Source organism: Taeniopygia guttata, chromosome 24, assembly GCF_048771995.1.
Source record: "Taeniopygia guttata chromosome 24, bTaeGut7.mat, whole genome shotgun sequence".
Taxonomy (NCBI): Eukaryota; Metazoa; Chordata; class Aves; order Passeriformes; family Estrildidae; genus Taeniopygia; species Taeniopygia guttata.
Genome location: NC_133049.1, coordinates 4,852,264 through 4,867,215, shown reverse-complemented (window position 1 = coordinate 4,867,215; position 14,952 = coordinate 4,852,264). Strand labels below are relative to the sequence as shown.

The 14,952-nt window shown below is 45.6% G+C and overlaps 1 protein-coding gene and 1 long non-coding RNA gene across 3 annotated transcripts in view; one reads left to right on the top strand and one right to left on the bottom strand.

Moving 5' to 3' along the window:
- SORL1 (sortilin related receptor 1) overlaps nt 1–14,170 on the top strand; it is a 54,694-nt gene extending 40,524 nt beyond the window's left edge. For both annotated transcript variants that reach the window (XM_030291124.4, XM_030291123.4), the window contains exons 38-48: nt 1,233–1,305; nt 2,779–2,861; nt 3,112–3,208; nt 3,741–3,925; nt 5,073–5,192; nt 5,274–5,438; nt 6,215–6,389; nt 7,208–7,314; nt 8,188–8,380; nt 9,211–9,423; nt 10,068–14,170. In XM_030291124.4, coding sequence (XP_030146984.4) covers nt 1,233–1,305; nt 2,779–2,861; nt 3,112–3,208; nt 3,741–3,925; nt 5,073–5,192; nt 5,274–5,438; nt 6,215–6,389; nt 7,208–7,314; nt 8,188–8,380; nt 9,211–9,423; nt 10,068–10,135 — 1,479 coding nt within the window. In that variant the 3' untranslated portion in view covers nt 10,136–14,170. The remainder of the gene's footprint in view (nt 1–1,232; nt 1,306–2,778; nt 2,862–3,111; nt 3,209–3,740; nt 3,926–5,072; nt 5,193–5,273; nt 5,439–6,214; nt 6,390–7,207; nt 7,315–8,187; nt 8,381–9,210; nt 9,424–10,067) is intronic.
- Nucleotides 9,237–14,952, bottom strand: part of LOC140680495 (uncharacterized) — a 41,222-nt gene continuing 35,506 nt past the window's right edge. The window contains exon 2 of the long non-coding RNA XR_012051852.1: nt 9,237–9,457. This is a non-coding gene — a long non-coding RNA (uncharacterized lncRNA). The remainder of the gene's footprint in view (nt 9,458–14,952) is intronic.

The following is a 14,952-nucleotide window of genomic DNA, read 5'->3' as shown; positions in this document are numbered from 1 at the left end:
ATATTTCCAAAGCTCCTTCTCAGAGTATTTCCAAAGTTCTCTCTCAGAGTATTTCCAAAGCTCCCTCTCAGAGTATTTCCAAAGCTTCCTCTCAGAGTATTTCCAAAGCTCATTCTTAGAGTATTTCCAAAGCTTTCTCCCAGAGTATTTCCAAAGCTCCCTCTCAGAGTATTTCCAAAGCTTTCTCCCAGAGTATTTCCAAAGCTCCCTCTCAGAGTATTCCCAAAGCTCCCTCTTAGAGTATTTCCAAAGCTCCTTCTCAGAGTATTTCCAAAGTTCTCTCTCAGAGCGAGTATTTCCAAAGTTCTCTCTCAGAGCGAGTATTTCCAAAGCTCCCTCTAAGGGAACTCTCATTACTGAGTGGCCTAAGTCCTGCACAGCCAAAAACTTGCTAAAAAAATATCTTGTTAAAAGAACATTTTGCTAAAGCCTTGCCCTTTAATGCCAACCCACACCACCACTGCTAATGTCTATAGTTCCAAGGCCCTTGATTTGCTCCTTTGTCCCAGAAGGCCAGGCTGGATTACAAGATCCTCCCTGCTAATTGCCCATTCCAATGTCACTGCAATTGCACTGGATGTGGGCCAGAGATAAATTTGGTCCTTGGTGTATCAGTGGGAAAAGAAGCAGATCTGCCTGTGGGGAATGTCTGCACAGGGGAGAGGCTGGGTAATTATAGACAGAAGTAATAAGAATAGGAAATGAAAGTCTGCACAGTGAGCCCTGGGAAATGTGTGCTTTGCCACTGTCCATCCTCCTGAGCTCCTGGGGAGGTTCACTCTGAGGGGGGATGAATCCCCTCCTCCAAATCCTGTTATTCTCACAGCTGGTTGGAGGCTTTCCTCCCATGGTATTCCTTCCCAATATAACCCATGCCCAGATAAATCTTTGGAGGTATTTCAGGGCTTGCTTGTTCTTCCCTGGCATGGTTCTCACCTACTTTATGGCCCGTGGAGTCCTCAGCTCCTTATCTCGATGGACTCCTCAAAGATCCATCAGAGAGCAGTTATCTGCAAAGAGGATGCCCCTCCCTCCTCTTAGATTCCTTTAATTGGCTTTAAGCAGTGGCTTTATCTCTGCATTAAGCATTTTATTGCCAAGTAATTAAGCTATTGTTTGCTTCCAAGTCCTTTTCCCAGGAGCCCCACCAGGTCCCTAACCTTGCTCTAGCCTCCCTCTCTGTTTGCACTGTAAAATGTTGCTCATGTTCCCTCACCCTCTCGTTTCCAAAGGTTGCTGCAGTAACCAGCCGAGGGGTGGGAAACTGGAGTGAATCCAAGTCCATAACCACGGTCAAAGGCAAAGGTAAATGTTTTTGTTTGGGTCAGCTCAGAGAAGGTGACAAAAAGCCAGAGGAGCAGCCTGAAACATCAGCAGCAGCATCCAGAGCCACCTCCCTGGCCTTTATTCTCCCTGCTGAGCTTTTTACACTCTTCAGCAGCTTTGCTGTTAAAAGTGACCTGTAAAAAGTGACTTTTCCTCTCAGCCTGAGCTGCCTCAGAGTTCAGTGGCATGTCTGGGGGGTCACTGCCTCTTCTCAGAGCTCCGTGGTGCAGGGGATGGATGTTCTGCCCTGGAACTGAGCAAGAGCCTGTCTCCTCTCTCCCAGGCTGCAGACAGATTCCCTCAGACTTTTGTAGGCCAAATCCTGCCTCCAGATAGAGCAGAAATTGCCAACTCCATCACTCTCTAAAAGGATGCTGGCTCATCCTTCTCCCTCCTAGGTCACAATTATTGTGGCTCCTCCTGCAGACCATAAAAAACAACCACAGCTCCCAAGAACTATCACATCACAGTCTGACAGCAGATAAATTCAAACAGCACAGTAAATAATTTCCTTCCCAACTTGTTTTTTTTTTTGTTTTGTTTTGTTTTTTTTAAGAAAAGCCTTTTGAAGTCGTTTGTATTCATGCCAAGTTTTACATCCAAACTTATGTCCCTGCGTCAAAATTGTCTGCTAATTTGCCAGATGAAAGAAGGGAAAGAAAACACCAGGCTACTCAAAAGTGCAGGATGCAGATAATATGAATTACCTGATGCTTAGAAAAACAGAGGTAGAAAGAGCAGAAGCAGCTTTGACTTCAGGTTTTGCATGAGTGCTTGGCACCGATAGCTCCTGCCCTCCCTGAGCAGCTCCTGGGAAGGGCAGGAGCTGTCACCTGGGATAGGAGCCCACCCTGCTGAGTTCAGAGGGAAATCCCTTTGCCCAGACCCCTCCAGCTGCACCCTGCACTGAGCAAGGCACAGATAAAGCAGCTTTTAGGTGGTGGAGTTCAAAAATTAAAAAATGATGTCAGTGTCTTCTCTGGGGGGGACATGTCTTAGGTGAGGTTGGGGCATCCCATTCTGGGAGCTGGGATGTCACTGTCGAGGCAGGACAGGAATGAAGAGACTCAGACCAGATCAGAAGGCTGCTGAGAGTAAATCTCCCATTTATTCAAAATACACTGCTCTTTTATACAGAGCTTCATGAGGACCAACTCCATTGGTTCTGAAGTGAAAACAACCCTAAAAATTGGTGCAAAGTGCTTGACGCACAGTGATAGAGCTTAACTATAAACAATGTGAAAAGCAAGAGAGATAAATAATTATTTACATTCTTCTCCAGCTCTTTCCCAGGCTTTTGCCTGGCTAGAAACTCTCAGTTTCTCTCTTTGACTGAATCTGAGTCCCACACTGGCTGTTAACACAAAAAGCTGTATTTTGTCTGTCCCTTCTCAAGAAATATTTTTATTTCTTTCTGCTGTGCTAACAGCTCTTTTCTCTCTTTCCTCCCAGTCATTCCTCCCCCTGTCATCCACATTGAGAGCTACAGTGAGGACTCCATAAGTTTCAGCCTAAAAATGACCACGAATATCAAGGTAAGAGTTTTTCCTCTTTCCATCTGAGCTGGGTAAATGGTGAATAGTGGCTGGGAGAAGCTGTCACCCACTGAAGCATTGCAATTACCAGTTATTTCATGCCAAATCATTTCTTACTGCTCCCAGACTGCCCCGGGGCTCTTAATTGGGATGGAAAATACAATGCAAGGACTGTCAGGGGTCTGACAGTAACCCTGGTTCCCTGTGTGCATCAGCTGAGCTGATGGTTCTGTGTCCTTGGGCATGACAGGTCAGTGGCTACGTGGTCAACATCTACTGGACATTTGATACCCACAGGCAGGAAAAAAGGACTCTGGTCATAGAAGGAGAAAAGTCCATACAAAAAGGTAAATTCTGCTCAAAACAGAAAGCTTTGCTTTGGTCAACACCAAGCAGAAGGATTTGTGAGAGGTTATAGGATTATTTTACTTATTTTCTTTTCTGTTTAAATAATTCTGTTTAAATCTGGACAGGACAAAGCAATAAATTCTCTGTTTTGAGGACCTGGGAATTTCAAGCAGATTTGGGATTTACCCCCAGAGCTGCACTAGTCCTTTCTCATTGCATGGAGTTTTGTTTGTTGTTCCATTTTTAATCTGCCAAAGGGAGTAGAAACAGAACAAGGATTTCTTGGGCTTACATACAGCACATGTCCCTATTAATTAATCACATTTCTGGTTTGGGAAAATCTCAGTGTGGGTATGTGAAATCACCTAGGCACAGAAAAGCAAGGCTGGGTTGGGTTCCAGAGCCTCAGGTGCTTCTGTATAAAGGGAATTCCTGCAAAGTCATGGAAGCACAGCCCAGGAGAGGCAGGCTCCTGTCTGTTTGTGCCCTGCTTTGCCTCACCTAATAGTGCCCCTTTCTCTTCTTGCTCAGTGGCCAATTTGACAGCACACACCCCCTATGAAATTTCTGCTTGGGCTAAGACGGAGCTGGGTGACAGCCCTCTGTCTTTTGTGCATGTGGTGACCAGTGGCACCAGACCTGTGTCCCCAAGCCTCAAGGCCAAGGCCATCAACCAGACAGCCGTGGAATGCAGCTGGACTGGCCCCAGGAATGTGGTAAGGCACCAACCCTTCCCTCACCAGCCACTCTGGGCTCCGGCTCAGAGCCTCAGAGCAGCACACAAAACCCCTGAAATCAGGATCATTTGTTTGGATTGAATTCCAAGGCCCTGAAAATGTTGGCGATAATGAGGGAAAGAACCTCCTGCCTCTTAAACAGAAGCAAAGCAAGGCTTCTTGTCTGTCTGTTGCAGTGAGAAGTGGCTTAAACACAGCTCCAGCAGCCTTTGAATCAACTGCTGCTACCTGAGCCGAGCTCAGGAGTTTTGGGTTGGGAGTTCAAAGGCAAATGGGCAGATTGAGCTTGGGCAAGCTAGAGGGAAAAGCAGGAAAAAGGGTCCAGAGGTAAAAGGGTCTTTGTTTCATGCCCCTAAAAAGTGACAGCCTGTGGGAAATGGATTTGTAGCATTCTCAAAGTCTGACAGAAGTCTATTTCTGAAGTACAATACTTCATTAGCATTTCTTAACCTATCAACTTTTACCACACCATACTGTAAATACCTTAAAACCAATAATCTAAAATCACCCTTGTAAATCCTACTACAGTACATCTTCTGTAGTTCTAGTTCTCCAAAGTATCTAGTCTTATTTATAAAACCATCCTTTAAAACTTGTTTCTAGCTCCATTTCTCTCTCAGCAATATCTGTCCTCTTCCATGAAATTTCTAAGTCAACATTTCTCCAAAGCATTTAGTCTTATTTATAAAACCATCCTTTAAAACTTGTTTCTAGCTCCATTTCTTTCTCAACAATATCTGTTTCTAGTTCCATTTTTCCCTCAACAATATCTGTTTCTAGTTCCATTTCTCTCTCAACAATATCCATCCTACCCCATGACATTTCTAAGTCAACATTTCTCCAAAGCATTTAGTCTTATTTATAAAACCATCCTTTAAAACTTGTTTCTAGCTCCATTTCTCTCTCAACAATATCTGCTTCTAGTTCCTTTTCTCTTTCAACAATACACATCCTACCCCATGACATTTCTAAGTCAACATTTCTTATCCCAAAAGTTTACATACAAATATTCACCATGTCAACCTTCTGTCACACTTTGAGAATTCTCTACAAATCCATTCCCCACAACAGCCAGTGGATGCTCTGGGCCGTGCCAATCCCTTGCTGTGCTCTCCCTCTTCCTCAGGTTTATGGAATCTTCTACGCCACGTCCTTCCTGGAGCTGTACAGGAGCCCCCACAACAGCACCACCAGCGCCCACAACACCACGGTGCTGGTGCAGCGCGACGAGCAGTACCTGTTCCTGGTGGGCTGCCCTCCTCCTCTGCCCTCTGCCCACCCCTGGCCCCGCCAGGACACTGCCCTGACCTCTGTGCCTCCCTCCCAGGTGCGTGTGGTGTCTCCCTACCAAGGGCCCCCCTCTGACTACGTGGTGGTGAAGATGATCCCCGATAACCGGCTGCCGCCGCGCCACCTGCACGCCGTGCGCACCGGGAAGACGTTCGCCGTCATCAAGTGGGAATCGCCCTACGACTCGCCCGACCAGGACATGGTAATGCCTCACAGAGCCTTCTCCTGGCCCTGTGCACACAAAATCCTGCCTCAAACGCGGATCCTCGCGTTCCTCCCGCTGGAGAAAGCCTGAGGTCAGGTCTATGCTCCGCATGAAATCATCGTCACAGCGCTGACACCTCCAACGTCTTCGTTTCCTCCCTCCTGGCCGTTAGCTCAGGAGTGTGACATTTAAAAAGAGCCAGGTCTGGGGTATTTGTTGCTGACCAAGTCTGAAAACAGCCCTGGGCATGTGCCAAAACACCTTTCTGGGCTTTGGCTCTGCCCAGGAGGGTAAGGCTGGGCTGGGGCTCTGCCTCCTGCCTCAACAAAGCCCAGCTCTGTTCTCTGCCACGCTGGAATACGCTCAGGTCTCGCTCCATTGAAGGCCAGTCATTTTCTCAGCAAGCTTTCCCCTCCCATTCTGCTCCAGAGACTTTAACAGCAAAGGTTTGGAGGTATAAACCTTCCCAGCAGAGCTGGAAACTCTGACAGGGCAGGGTTTTGCTTTTTTCTTTGTGATTCACCATGAAATACAACCTGAGGTTTTCCTCCTGCTCTCAGCTGTTCCAATAAATGCATTTTCTGTATCAGTAAATGCTGATTTTGGGATGAGATCTAGAGAGAAGCTCGGAATTTTGCTCCCCAGGCTTTCTGTAAAGTTCAGCTCTGGTTTAAAGCAAATTTTACCTGTCCTGTCTAATGTCCTACCACTGTTTAGCTGAAATTCTGCAGGAAAATGAGATTTTTTTTCCCATCCATTTCCTCCCCCTCCAGCTCTATGCCGTGGCAGTGAAAGATTTGGTGAGGAAAACAGATAAAATCTACAAAGTGAAAAGCCGGAACAGCACGGTGGAGTACACCATAAAGAAGCTGGAGCCAGGAGGGAAATACCACGTGATTGTCCAGCTGGGAAACATGAGCAAGGAATCCAGCATGAAGATCAACACAGGTGAGTATTGGAAATGCAGGTGAACCCAGTGGGAAGAAATGCTGATGTCTGACTCCAGCTCAGAAGGCTGAGTGATTTCTTTATTATAACTATGCTATTTAAAAATATACTATTTAAAAGACATATTAAAACTACAAACCTACTTTTTCTAACTCCCATATCCAACTCACAACTTGTGCCCCTCTCTGTGAGTCCAGCCCCAGGTGGGTTGGATTGGCCACCAGGCTCAAACAATCCTCACCAGAATCCAACCAAGCAACCACCCCAGGGAAACAATTCTCCAAACACATTCCACATGGGAAAAACAAGGAGCAGAAATAGAAATTGTTTTCTCTTTCTTCTCTCTATGCTCCTCTATTAAAAATCCAGAGAGAGAGAAGAATGTGGCTACCACAGGTGAAGGACACACCACCCATCCAAGGCTGCAGAAATGTTCCTGCAACTCTTGGTCCTCTCCCACAGGCAAAGCCCAATTTTGGGAGGCCTCCTAGGGGAGGTGGTTACACCCCCAAACAACAGCAGTGGAAAGGAAGCTTCTCAAATGATATCCAGTATTTTTATCCTGATAAATGGAGATGGGAAAGACACCAGTTTGGCTGTGTACATATCATCAAGTACCACTACAGCCCTACCACTGAAAAATTCCTCCCAGCTTCCACCCCACAGCATCCTCTCCTCCAGCACATCCCCTTTCCAAGCAGAGTATTGTGCTGAAACCTAAAAAAACCCACTAACTTTCAGAATTTACTCCATTTATGTAAGAGGAAAGTGCCACCAGTGCTACAACCTCACCTGCTGCCACTTTTCCCCATTTGCAGTCCCCCTGTCTGCACCAGACGCCTTAAAAATCATCACTGAAAACGACCATATTCTGCTTTTCTGGAAGAGTTTGGCGCTGAAGGAAAGCAATTTCAATGAAAGCCGGGTAAGTTTGGCTGTGCCTCCTGTCCTACAGAAAATCCTGGAGCAGAGTCAGTGCAAGGCTCCTTCACAGGCTCTGAAATCCATCCTGTCCTTGGTGAGCCCTCTAGAAGAGCTCACTAAAATTCATGTCATGGCTGAGGCTCTGAAGCTGATAGATACAATCAGTCACCTTTTAGGAACATAATTACCCTGCTAGAAAAGGACAATTGTCCCATGTGTGAAAGGACTGGGAATAGAACACTGCCCTGCCATGCCAGGAAGTCTGAAAGTTGTCATTATTCAGACTCGGATAGAAAATCTGTGCAGTGTTGTCTGTCAGAGCATGGGCAGGTATAAAACTGCACCAAAAAAAAAGCCCTCACCCTCTTAGACTCTGTGCTAAGGACAGAGTGGACCAGACAAACCAAACCAGAGTCATTTAGGGTGGAAAAGACCTCCAAAGTTGGTTCCAAGCTGTGCCCAATCCCCACCTTGTCACAGCCCAGAGCACTGAGTGCCATCTCCAGTTGTTTCTTGAAAGCCCCCAGGAATGGGGACTCCAAACCTCTCTGGGCAGCCCCTTCCAATATTTAACAAACCTTTTAGTGAAGAAATCCTTCCTGATATCCAACCTGAGCCTCTCCTGGCACAGCTTGAGGCCGTGTCCTCTCATCCTGTCACTTGGCAGAAAGAAATCTCTCCTCCCTGAACAGCCCAAGGTCAGTGCACACCAGCAGGGGCTCCTGGAGGAGGCTCCACCTTTCTCCCTCCCAGCTGACAGCCCAGCAGGGTCCATCAAAGCCAGATCCGAGAGGAAACACAAATTTCCAAGCCCTTTTGGAAGAAGCAAACCACCCTCTGCAGCCGAGTGACTTGGGGTTTGTGTTTCCCTCAGGGCTACGAGATTCACATGTTTGACAGCCTGATGAACATCACAGCCTACCTGGGCAACACCACAGAGAACTTCTTCAAGGTGTCCAACCTGAAGATAGGCCACAACTACTCGTTCAGCGTGCAGGCCCGGTGCCTGTACGGGGGGCAGATGTGCGGGGAGCCGGCCACGCTTCTCTACGACGAGCTGGGAACAGGTGAGTCCCAATTTCCTCCTCATCCTCCTTAAAAAAATACTCAGGGGAAGCCTCATCAATTTTTTAGGGATGTGATGTTGGTACAAACAGCACTCATGTGCCGGAGCTCACCCTAGGTCAGGGGTGGCTCCATGTGGTGGAAAAGTCTCTCCTCCAAGCCGAGCTTCCCAAGAAAGGCTCAGCAGTCTCTGTTGTCTGGTCTCAAGGCAGTTTATTGCAAGTTATCTAAAAGATTTTCTTCTGGGGCTGCTGTGGTTTGCTCCCAGCTCAGGCAGAGGCACACACACACCCTGACATCCTCTCTGACTCCCGACTGCTTCTTCTCTCCCCGCCCAGGGCTGCTGCTGTCTTTTATATGGTACATTACGTGTTACATGGTTACAGTTTTTCCCAATCCTATTACCTATATTAAATGGTGCTTTTCTATCTTTTATATGGTACATTACGTGTTACATGGGTACAGTTTTTCCCCAATGCCTATTACCTATATTAAATGGTGCCTTTCTACTCTAAACCACTCTGTGAGTGCCAACATCACCAAGAACATGGAGGTAAGGAAGAAGAAAGAGGAGAAGCAGGGCAGGCCCAAATCCCTCAGTCCAACAGACAGTCCCAAGTCCCTTTGTGACTCCTTCTACTCTAATATCTAAACTTTTGTGACTTCTTGTTCTTCCTGCAAGGTTGGTAAATCATTCCATGGCTCAAACCCAAAATCACAGCTGTTTCCAGCTGCCTGCCAGGGTCTCAAATGCTTCTGATCAGGGCCTGAAACCTCCAAAAATGTCTGAGGGACATTTTGAGTTCTGACACTCATGTCCCTCCCTCACCAGGTAAAGACTCCTCGGCCACCAAAGCGGGCCGTGCCACGGACGTGGCTGCCATCGTGGTGCCCGTGCTGTTCCTGCTGCTGGTGACCCTGGGCATTGGCTTCGTGGTGCTCTACATGAGGCACAGGAGGCTCCAGAACAGCTTCACCGCCTTCGCCAACAGCCACTACAGCTCCCGCCTGGGCTCGGCCATCTTCTCCTCCGGGGATGATCTGGGTACGTGGCGCCTTGGTGGCCTTTGGGGACAGCGCTGGGGATGTGACATCGGGGCAAGAATTAAATCTTTATCATGATTTGGGCCACAGTCTCTGTGGATTTGATCTCAGAGCGCAAATTATAGAGTTACAGAGTCCTTAAAATCATAGAGTTTTGGAGATCAAATCATAGAGTCCTTAAAATCATAGAGTTTTGAGATCAAATTATGTGAATTTGATCTCAGAGAGCAAATCATAGAGTTACAGAGTCGTTAAACTTGGGATAGATCTTCAAGATCATCAAGTCCAGCTGACAAAAGTTTTCCCAACCAAATGTTTTTATCAAATTAAACCTCTCTTTCTGATGCAAATCACTTAGAAATGCATTGAGGATATGAAATCAGGGCAAGAATTAATACTTCTATCACAGTTTTGGCCACTCTGGCATGACAATCTCTATGGATTTGATCTCAGAGTACAAATCACAGAATTATGGGGTTGTTAAACTTGAAAAAGACATTCAGGGCCATCAAGTCCAACTGCCAAAAGTTTTCCCAACCAATATTTTTATCAAATTCAACCCCTCCTTCCAATACAAATCACTTAAAAACAGATTTTAAAGTTCTGAGGGCTCCCTATCAGCTCTGTTTTGGGTTTGTTTTCCAGGAGATGAGGACGATGAAGCCCCAATGATAACTGGATTTTCAGATGACGTCCCCATGGTCATCGCCTGAAGCGCATTTCTGACTGTACAAAACCAAATGGTGTAAATATTTTATTTGATAAAAATAGTTGATTGTTTATTTTAAAAATGCACTTTGAGTTGCAATACGTTATTTTTATATGGGCCAAAAAAAGAAAAAAATAATAATAATTTTAAGTATACACTTTGTAGTAATCAACTGTGAATTGCAGACTAGGTCGGTTGAGTAACAAATTGCTTTGATTTAACATTAATTTAGTCTTACAAGGCTATGCTTGCTGGGCATGCTTTTAAGTCTGTGAGATATTTTCCGTTGACTAAATTGGCTACTCATTTTATTTTTCTAAGACAAGAATAAATTTATTTTAAAAAATAAAAATTCAGGAGATTATATATGTAGAGAGAGATAATATAGTCCCTGAAGGTTTTGCTTTTGCTTTAGGACAAAAAAAAAAAAATCCTTTGGACTTTGTTTTATATGAAAGTATTTTTGTTGTGTTAATTTATTGGGAAATCTGCTGAGGAACAGATTTCCAGAGTCGTCAGACATTGTACACATTCTTGTGTAGAACATGTGCCACTTTATCTTGCAAGGCAGTCCTATCTTGGCATCCCCATCATTGTCCTTGCCATGATAATAAAACCCCCTCATTTTCACACAGTTTTTCTCCCTTTCAAAGACCCAATCTTTGAGCAATCTTAAAGTACAGCAGCACTATTTTTTTGGGGTGACTTTTAGCTTCCTGCTGCTGTGGGAAGTCAAAAATATCCTCACACCAATATGTGCTGCCCAAACCCCTCCTGCTGCTGCCTCTGCCCATCACACGGGGCTTAATTAATCTGGAGCTTACCACCACCACATCACTGGAACAAAAAATTGCCACTTGCACCTTAAAACTCATTTCCCAAGTATTTTTAGGATACCCCTTCTCCCTGGAGCTTCCCTCAGGTGCCAGCACATTGGTGGGATGGAAGGGGGAATCTCCAGTGTGTGCAAATCCAGATTTTCCACACTTACACCGAGCCATAATTACTGGAAATTTAAATGAATTTGGCCCACAGCAGGGATTTGATGCTCCCTCATTGGAATTTCCTAAAAGCAGCTGTAGTTTTACCTACAGCTTTAGAAATAATATAAATATACACACACACACATACATTTTATTTTCTCATCTCACATTCCCAGCAGACACAATACTGGCTGCAGAGCCAAATGCAAAAAGTCTGCTTGCCACCGTTTGGAGCTTTGATTTTGTGACAGCAAAATGTGAATTTCACCAAAAAAATGTGAACCTCACCACTACCTGCCAACCCAGGAGCACGACAGGAGAGGATGTTCAGGGCTCTCCCCTGGCTGTGCTCGATATATGCAAAACTTCTCACCAGGAAATGCAGCACACTGTCTTGTCACACTGTTTTTGTGAAAAACAAAGGTATTTTTGCTGTGTAAATTAAGTTATAATTGCAGTCTTCCTACAGATGAAACGAGAGAGGCCAACTATGTTTTGATACGTGACTGATCCGTTTAATTTCACAATAGAAAAATGTATAAAAAAAAGTTGAAGTCTGGATGGTTTGATACTCAGAGAAATACTGACTCTATTTTCCATTACTGGTGTTAGCATTCCCGGTGACGGATTTTTTTCCTCCCCACCAAAGCTGGGACCAAACTAGAATCAGATTTTTATAGGGAGCAGCAAGCTCGCAGAGTTGCAATATTTTTACCTTGTCAGTGGATCAGGTGCTGTTCAGGAGTTGAACTTTTGAGTTAAATCACCCCAGTACACACATCTCAATTCTCCTGGAGTTACAGCTGCACAGAGAGACCAGACTCTGACCCAGAGGCAAAACCAGCCTCAAAAACATAAATCAAAAGATTTTATGCAGGAGAGGAAGCCTAAAAACAGAGATAAGGAGTATTTAACCCCTTCTTTATAAAGTAAATTTTTTTAGCACAGGTAACTGATAATTACAATGTAGCATCCCAAAATCTGGTGCTTCTCTGGTAAAGTTAAATTCTGATATTTTACTCCTCCAGGGTAAATCCTGCTGCAGTAAATCCAGCAGAATTTAGACTCTAGCCCGTCTCTGTCTAGCCAGATGCCAAGAGGGACCCTTGTTACCACTTTATATCCTGCAGAAATCCCTTGGCTGGAGATTTCCAAGCATCACCCGGGGGACAGGTCACTCCTGGCCACTCTGAAAGGCTCCTGGCTCGGGGACACTCGTGCAGAACAAAGCATTTTGTACCCAAACCCCAACACTGTTGGTTGAATCTAACTCCCAAACACAGCGTGGGCAGAGCAGAGTCACCCCTGCATGCCCAGGGGTTTGGGGACACTGCAAAGCCCTTGTGGGGACAGCACTGTCACTCAGAGCTGTCCCCAACCCTCCCAGCCCTTCCCCTTCACTGCAAAAATCACCACTGTGCTCTCAGCAAAGCAACTTTCACAGGGCTAGTGTATTTTCTATATAGAGATAGAGAAGTCTGGGCTCCAGGTGAGGAGTAACCGATGCAGTTCTGGGGGAAATTGTATATTTTTATGAACTTTTGAAGCACGGAAATCTTGTTCATGGAGACACACAGGGGGTGGGAGGGTTCTGCTGTAAATATGGTACGTGGATGTGGATGTATATTTTGTTCTGGTTCTGTTTAAGTAGCCTTATGTGATGTGAAATTACTTGCTACCCTAAATTTCAGGAGGTGATTTGCGTTTGCTTTATAGGAAGCCAGTAAAATGTTTGGATCCGTATGGAAAACAAAAAAAAAGGGTATGGAAAATACCCTGGTTAGGAGGAACTTCCACCAGTTAATTTGTGTTTGCACCATTTCAGATGCCCACGAGTACTCTCAAGTCCATTTGAACAAAAGACTAAGGTTGAACATGAAAATCTGTTGAGGTTTTGGACCACGACTTTTGCTTTGGCTCAGGCTTTTTGTGAGGTTTTCTTTTTTGTGTTGGGGGTTTGGTTTTTACAAGAAAGGACAAGGAGGTACCATTTCCTAGGCTGGAGACCTATTAAAGGTCAATAAAAAGCTCTTTTCAGTCAGAATAAAGCCCATCTGTGGCTTTCCAGCCCCGTAAAAGCTCCCTGAACCCCGCGAGAGCAGGAAGCAGCTGGAGCAGGAGCCAGCCTCTCTGGGGTTTGGCCAAGGGCCTGTACCCCAGGAAAACTGCAAGAGGATTTCAGAGAGGGGTGAAATTTGGGGAGAAAACCCCTGCCTGCAGGTATTTAATGTGCAGAAGAGCTGGCTCTCCTTGCCCTAACCTGCTCCAGGTGCTCCCACCTTGACACAGCCTTAGGAGATAGCTCAGCCCAGGGAAAAGCCCCTTTTCCTTGGACACAGATCAAGTTATGGAGATGTTTGGGAGTGGGAAGGGGAGGGAGGAGCAGACAGGCAGAGCTGGCTGCCAGCATGCACAGGGAGCTCTGTGTTGGATTGTCACCACGTTATTTCACTCCTCCTGTTTCCAGAGTCACCAAAACCCTCCCATTATCCGCCAGGGAACCCCTGGTGAGCCAAGGAAACTCCCCCTGAGCAGAATTCCCCTTCCTGGCAGGGCAGAGCTCAGTGGGAGCATCTCCATGCTTGGAATCAGAGTATATTTAATGACAAATTTCACCTACTTGCTGATGGAAAAGCAAAATGACATTTTTTTCAGAAAAAAACCCAAAAACCCCCAAACCTTTTCTGAAACGGCTTTCAAGTCTCCTTCAAATGGACTTGAGAAGGGAAATGGTGCAATAACTCAGCTACTCTTGGACCCCAAGAGCATCTTCGTTCCTGGAAATAGCTGCAACATTATAATTAATCCTTACAAACCTGCATCAGTCCACAAGCAGCCAGCCTCTAATAGAGGTAGTGTCACCTTTGAATCAGGTTCTTTAAGTGAAGTTTAATGTCATACTGTTTGAATTGCTACTCTGTGTCCTTTATTTGTTTGTTTGTTTGTTTTCATTCATTGATTTCTGCTATGTATTATTGCACAATTTTGAAGGAATTTTTGTCTGTCCATTTTTTTCCCCACTTAATGATAATAATAAAAAATGGATTGGGTAAACAGAGCAGTTAATGGTTTCTGAAATTTTTGAAAGCTTCTGTGTGTCTTGTGCAGGAAAAAGGAGATTTTTTTTCTGACATAATTTTGTTTTACAAGACCTAACAGGATTATAATCACTGAATAGTTTGGGTGGAAAGGATATTAAATATCATCTAATTTCTACCCATGCCATGGGCAGGGACACCTTCCACTATCCCAGGTTGCTCCAAGTTCCTTCCAACCTGGCCTTGGGCATTTCCAGAGGAGCAGGAGCAGCCACAGCTTCTCCGGGCACCCCATGCCAGGGCCTCCCCACCCTCATAGGGAGGAATTTCTCCCTGATATCCAATCTAACCCTGCCCTGTGTCGGTTTGAAGCTGTTCCCATCCTGATCAAAGGCAGTGACAGGACAAGGGCGATGAGAATCAGGAAAATTGATCTTCGTGCAGATCCTGAGAGGTGCCACCCTCATTCCTAAGGCAGTCACGTCTGCTCAAGGTCACAAAACCCTTAGACACCAAACACCATTTCCAGCCTGTCCAAGCTTCACCTCCACGTTTGTACATCACCACCTCAAGCGTTATTTTCATCCTTACAACCCATTTCCACGACAATCCCGTGCTGCACAGGGTGTGTGCAGGAGCACCCCGCACCTGAGCAGCCGAAATCCAGCAGGGTTTCAGCTGGCAGGGAAGGTAATGAGCAGGCAGCAGCCTCCTCATTTCCCAGCCCGGATAATTGGAAAGGCAACATGTGATCTTGGTGGACATAATTGAGGCGTTCGAGCATCTTAAGTGTTGCACTT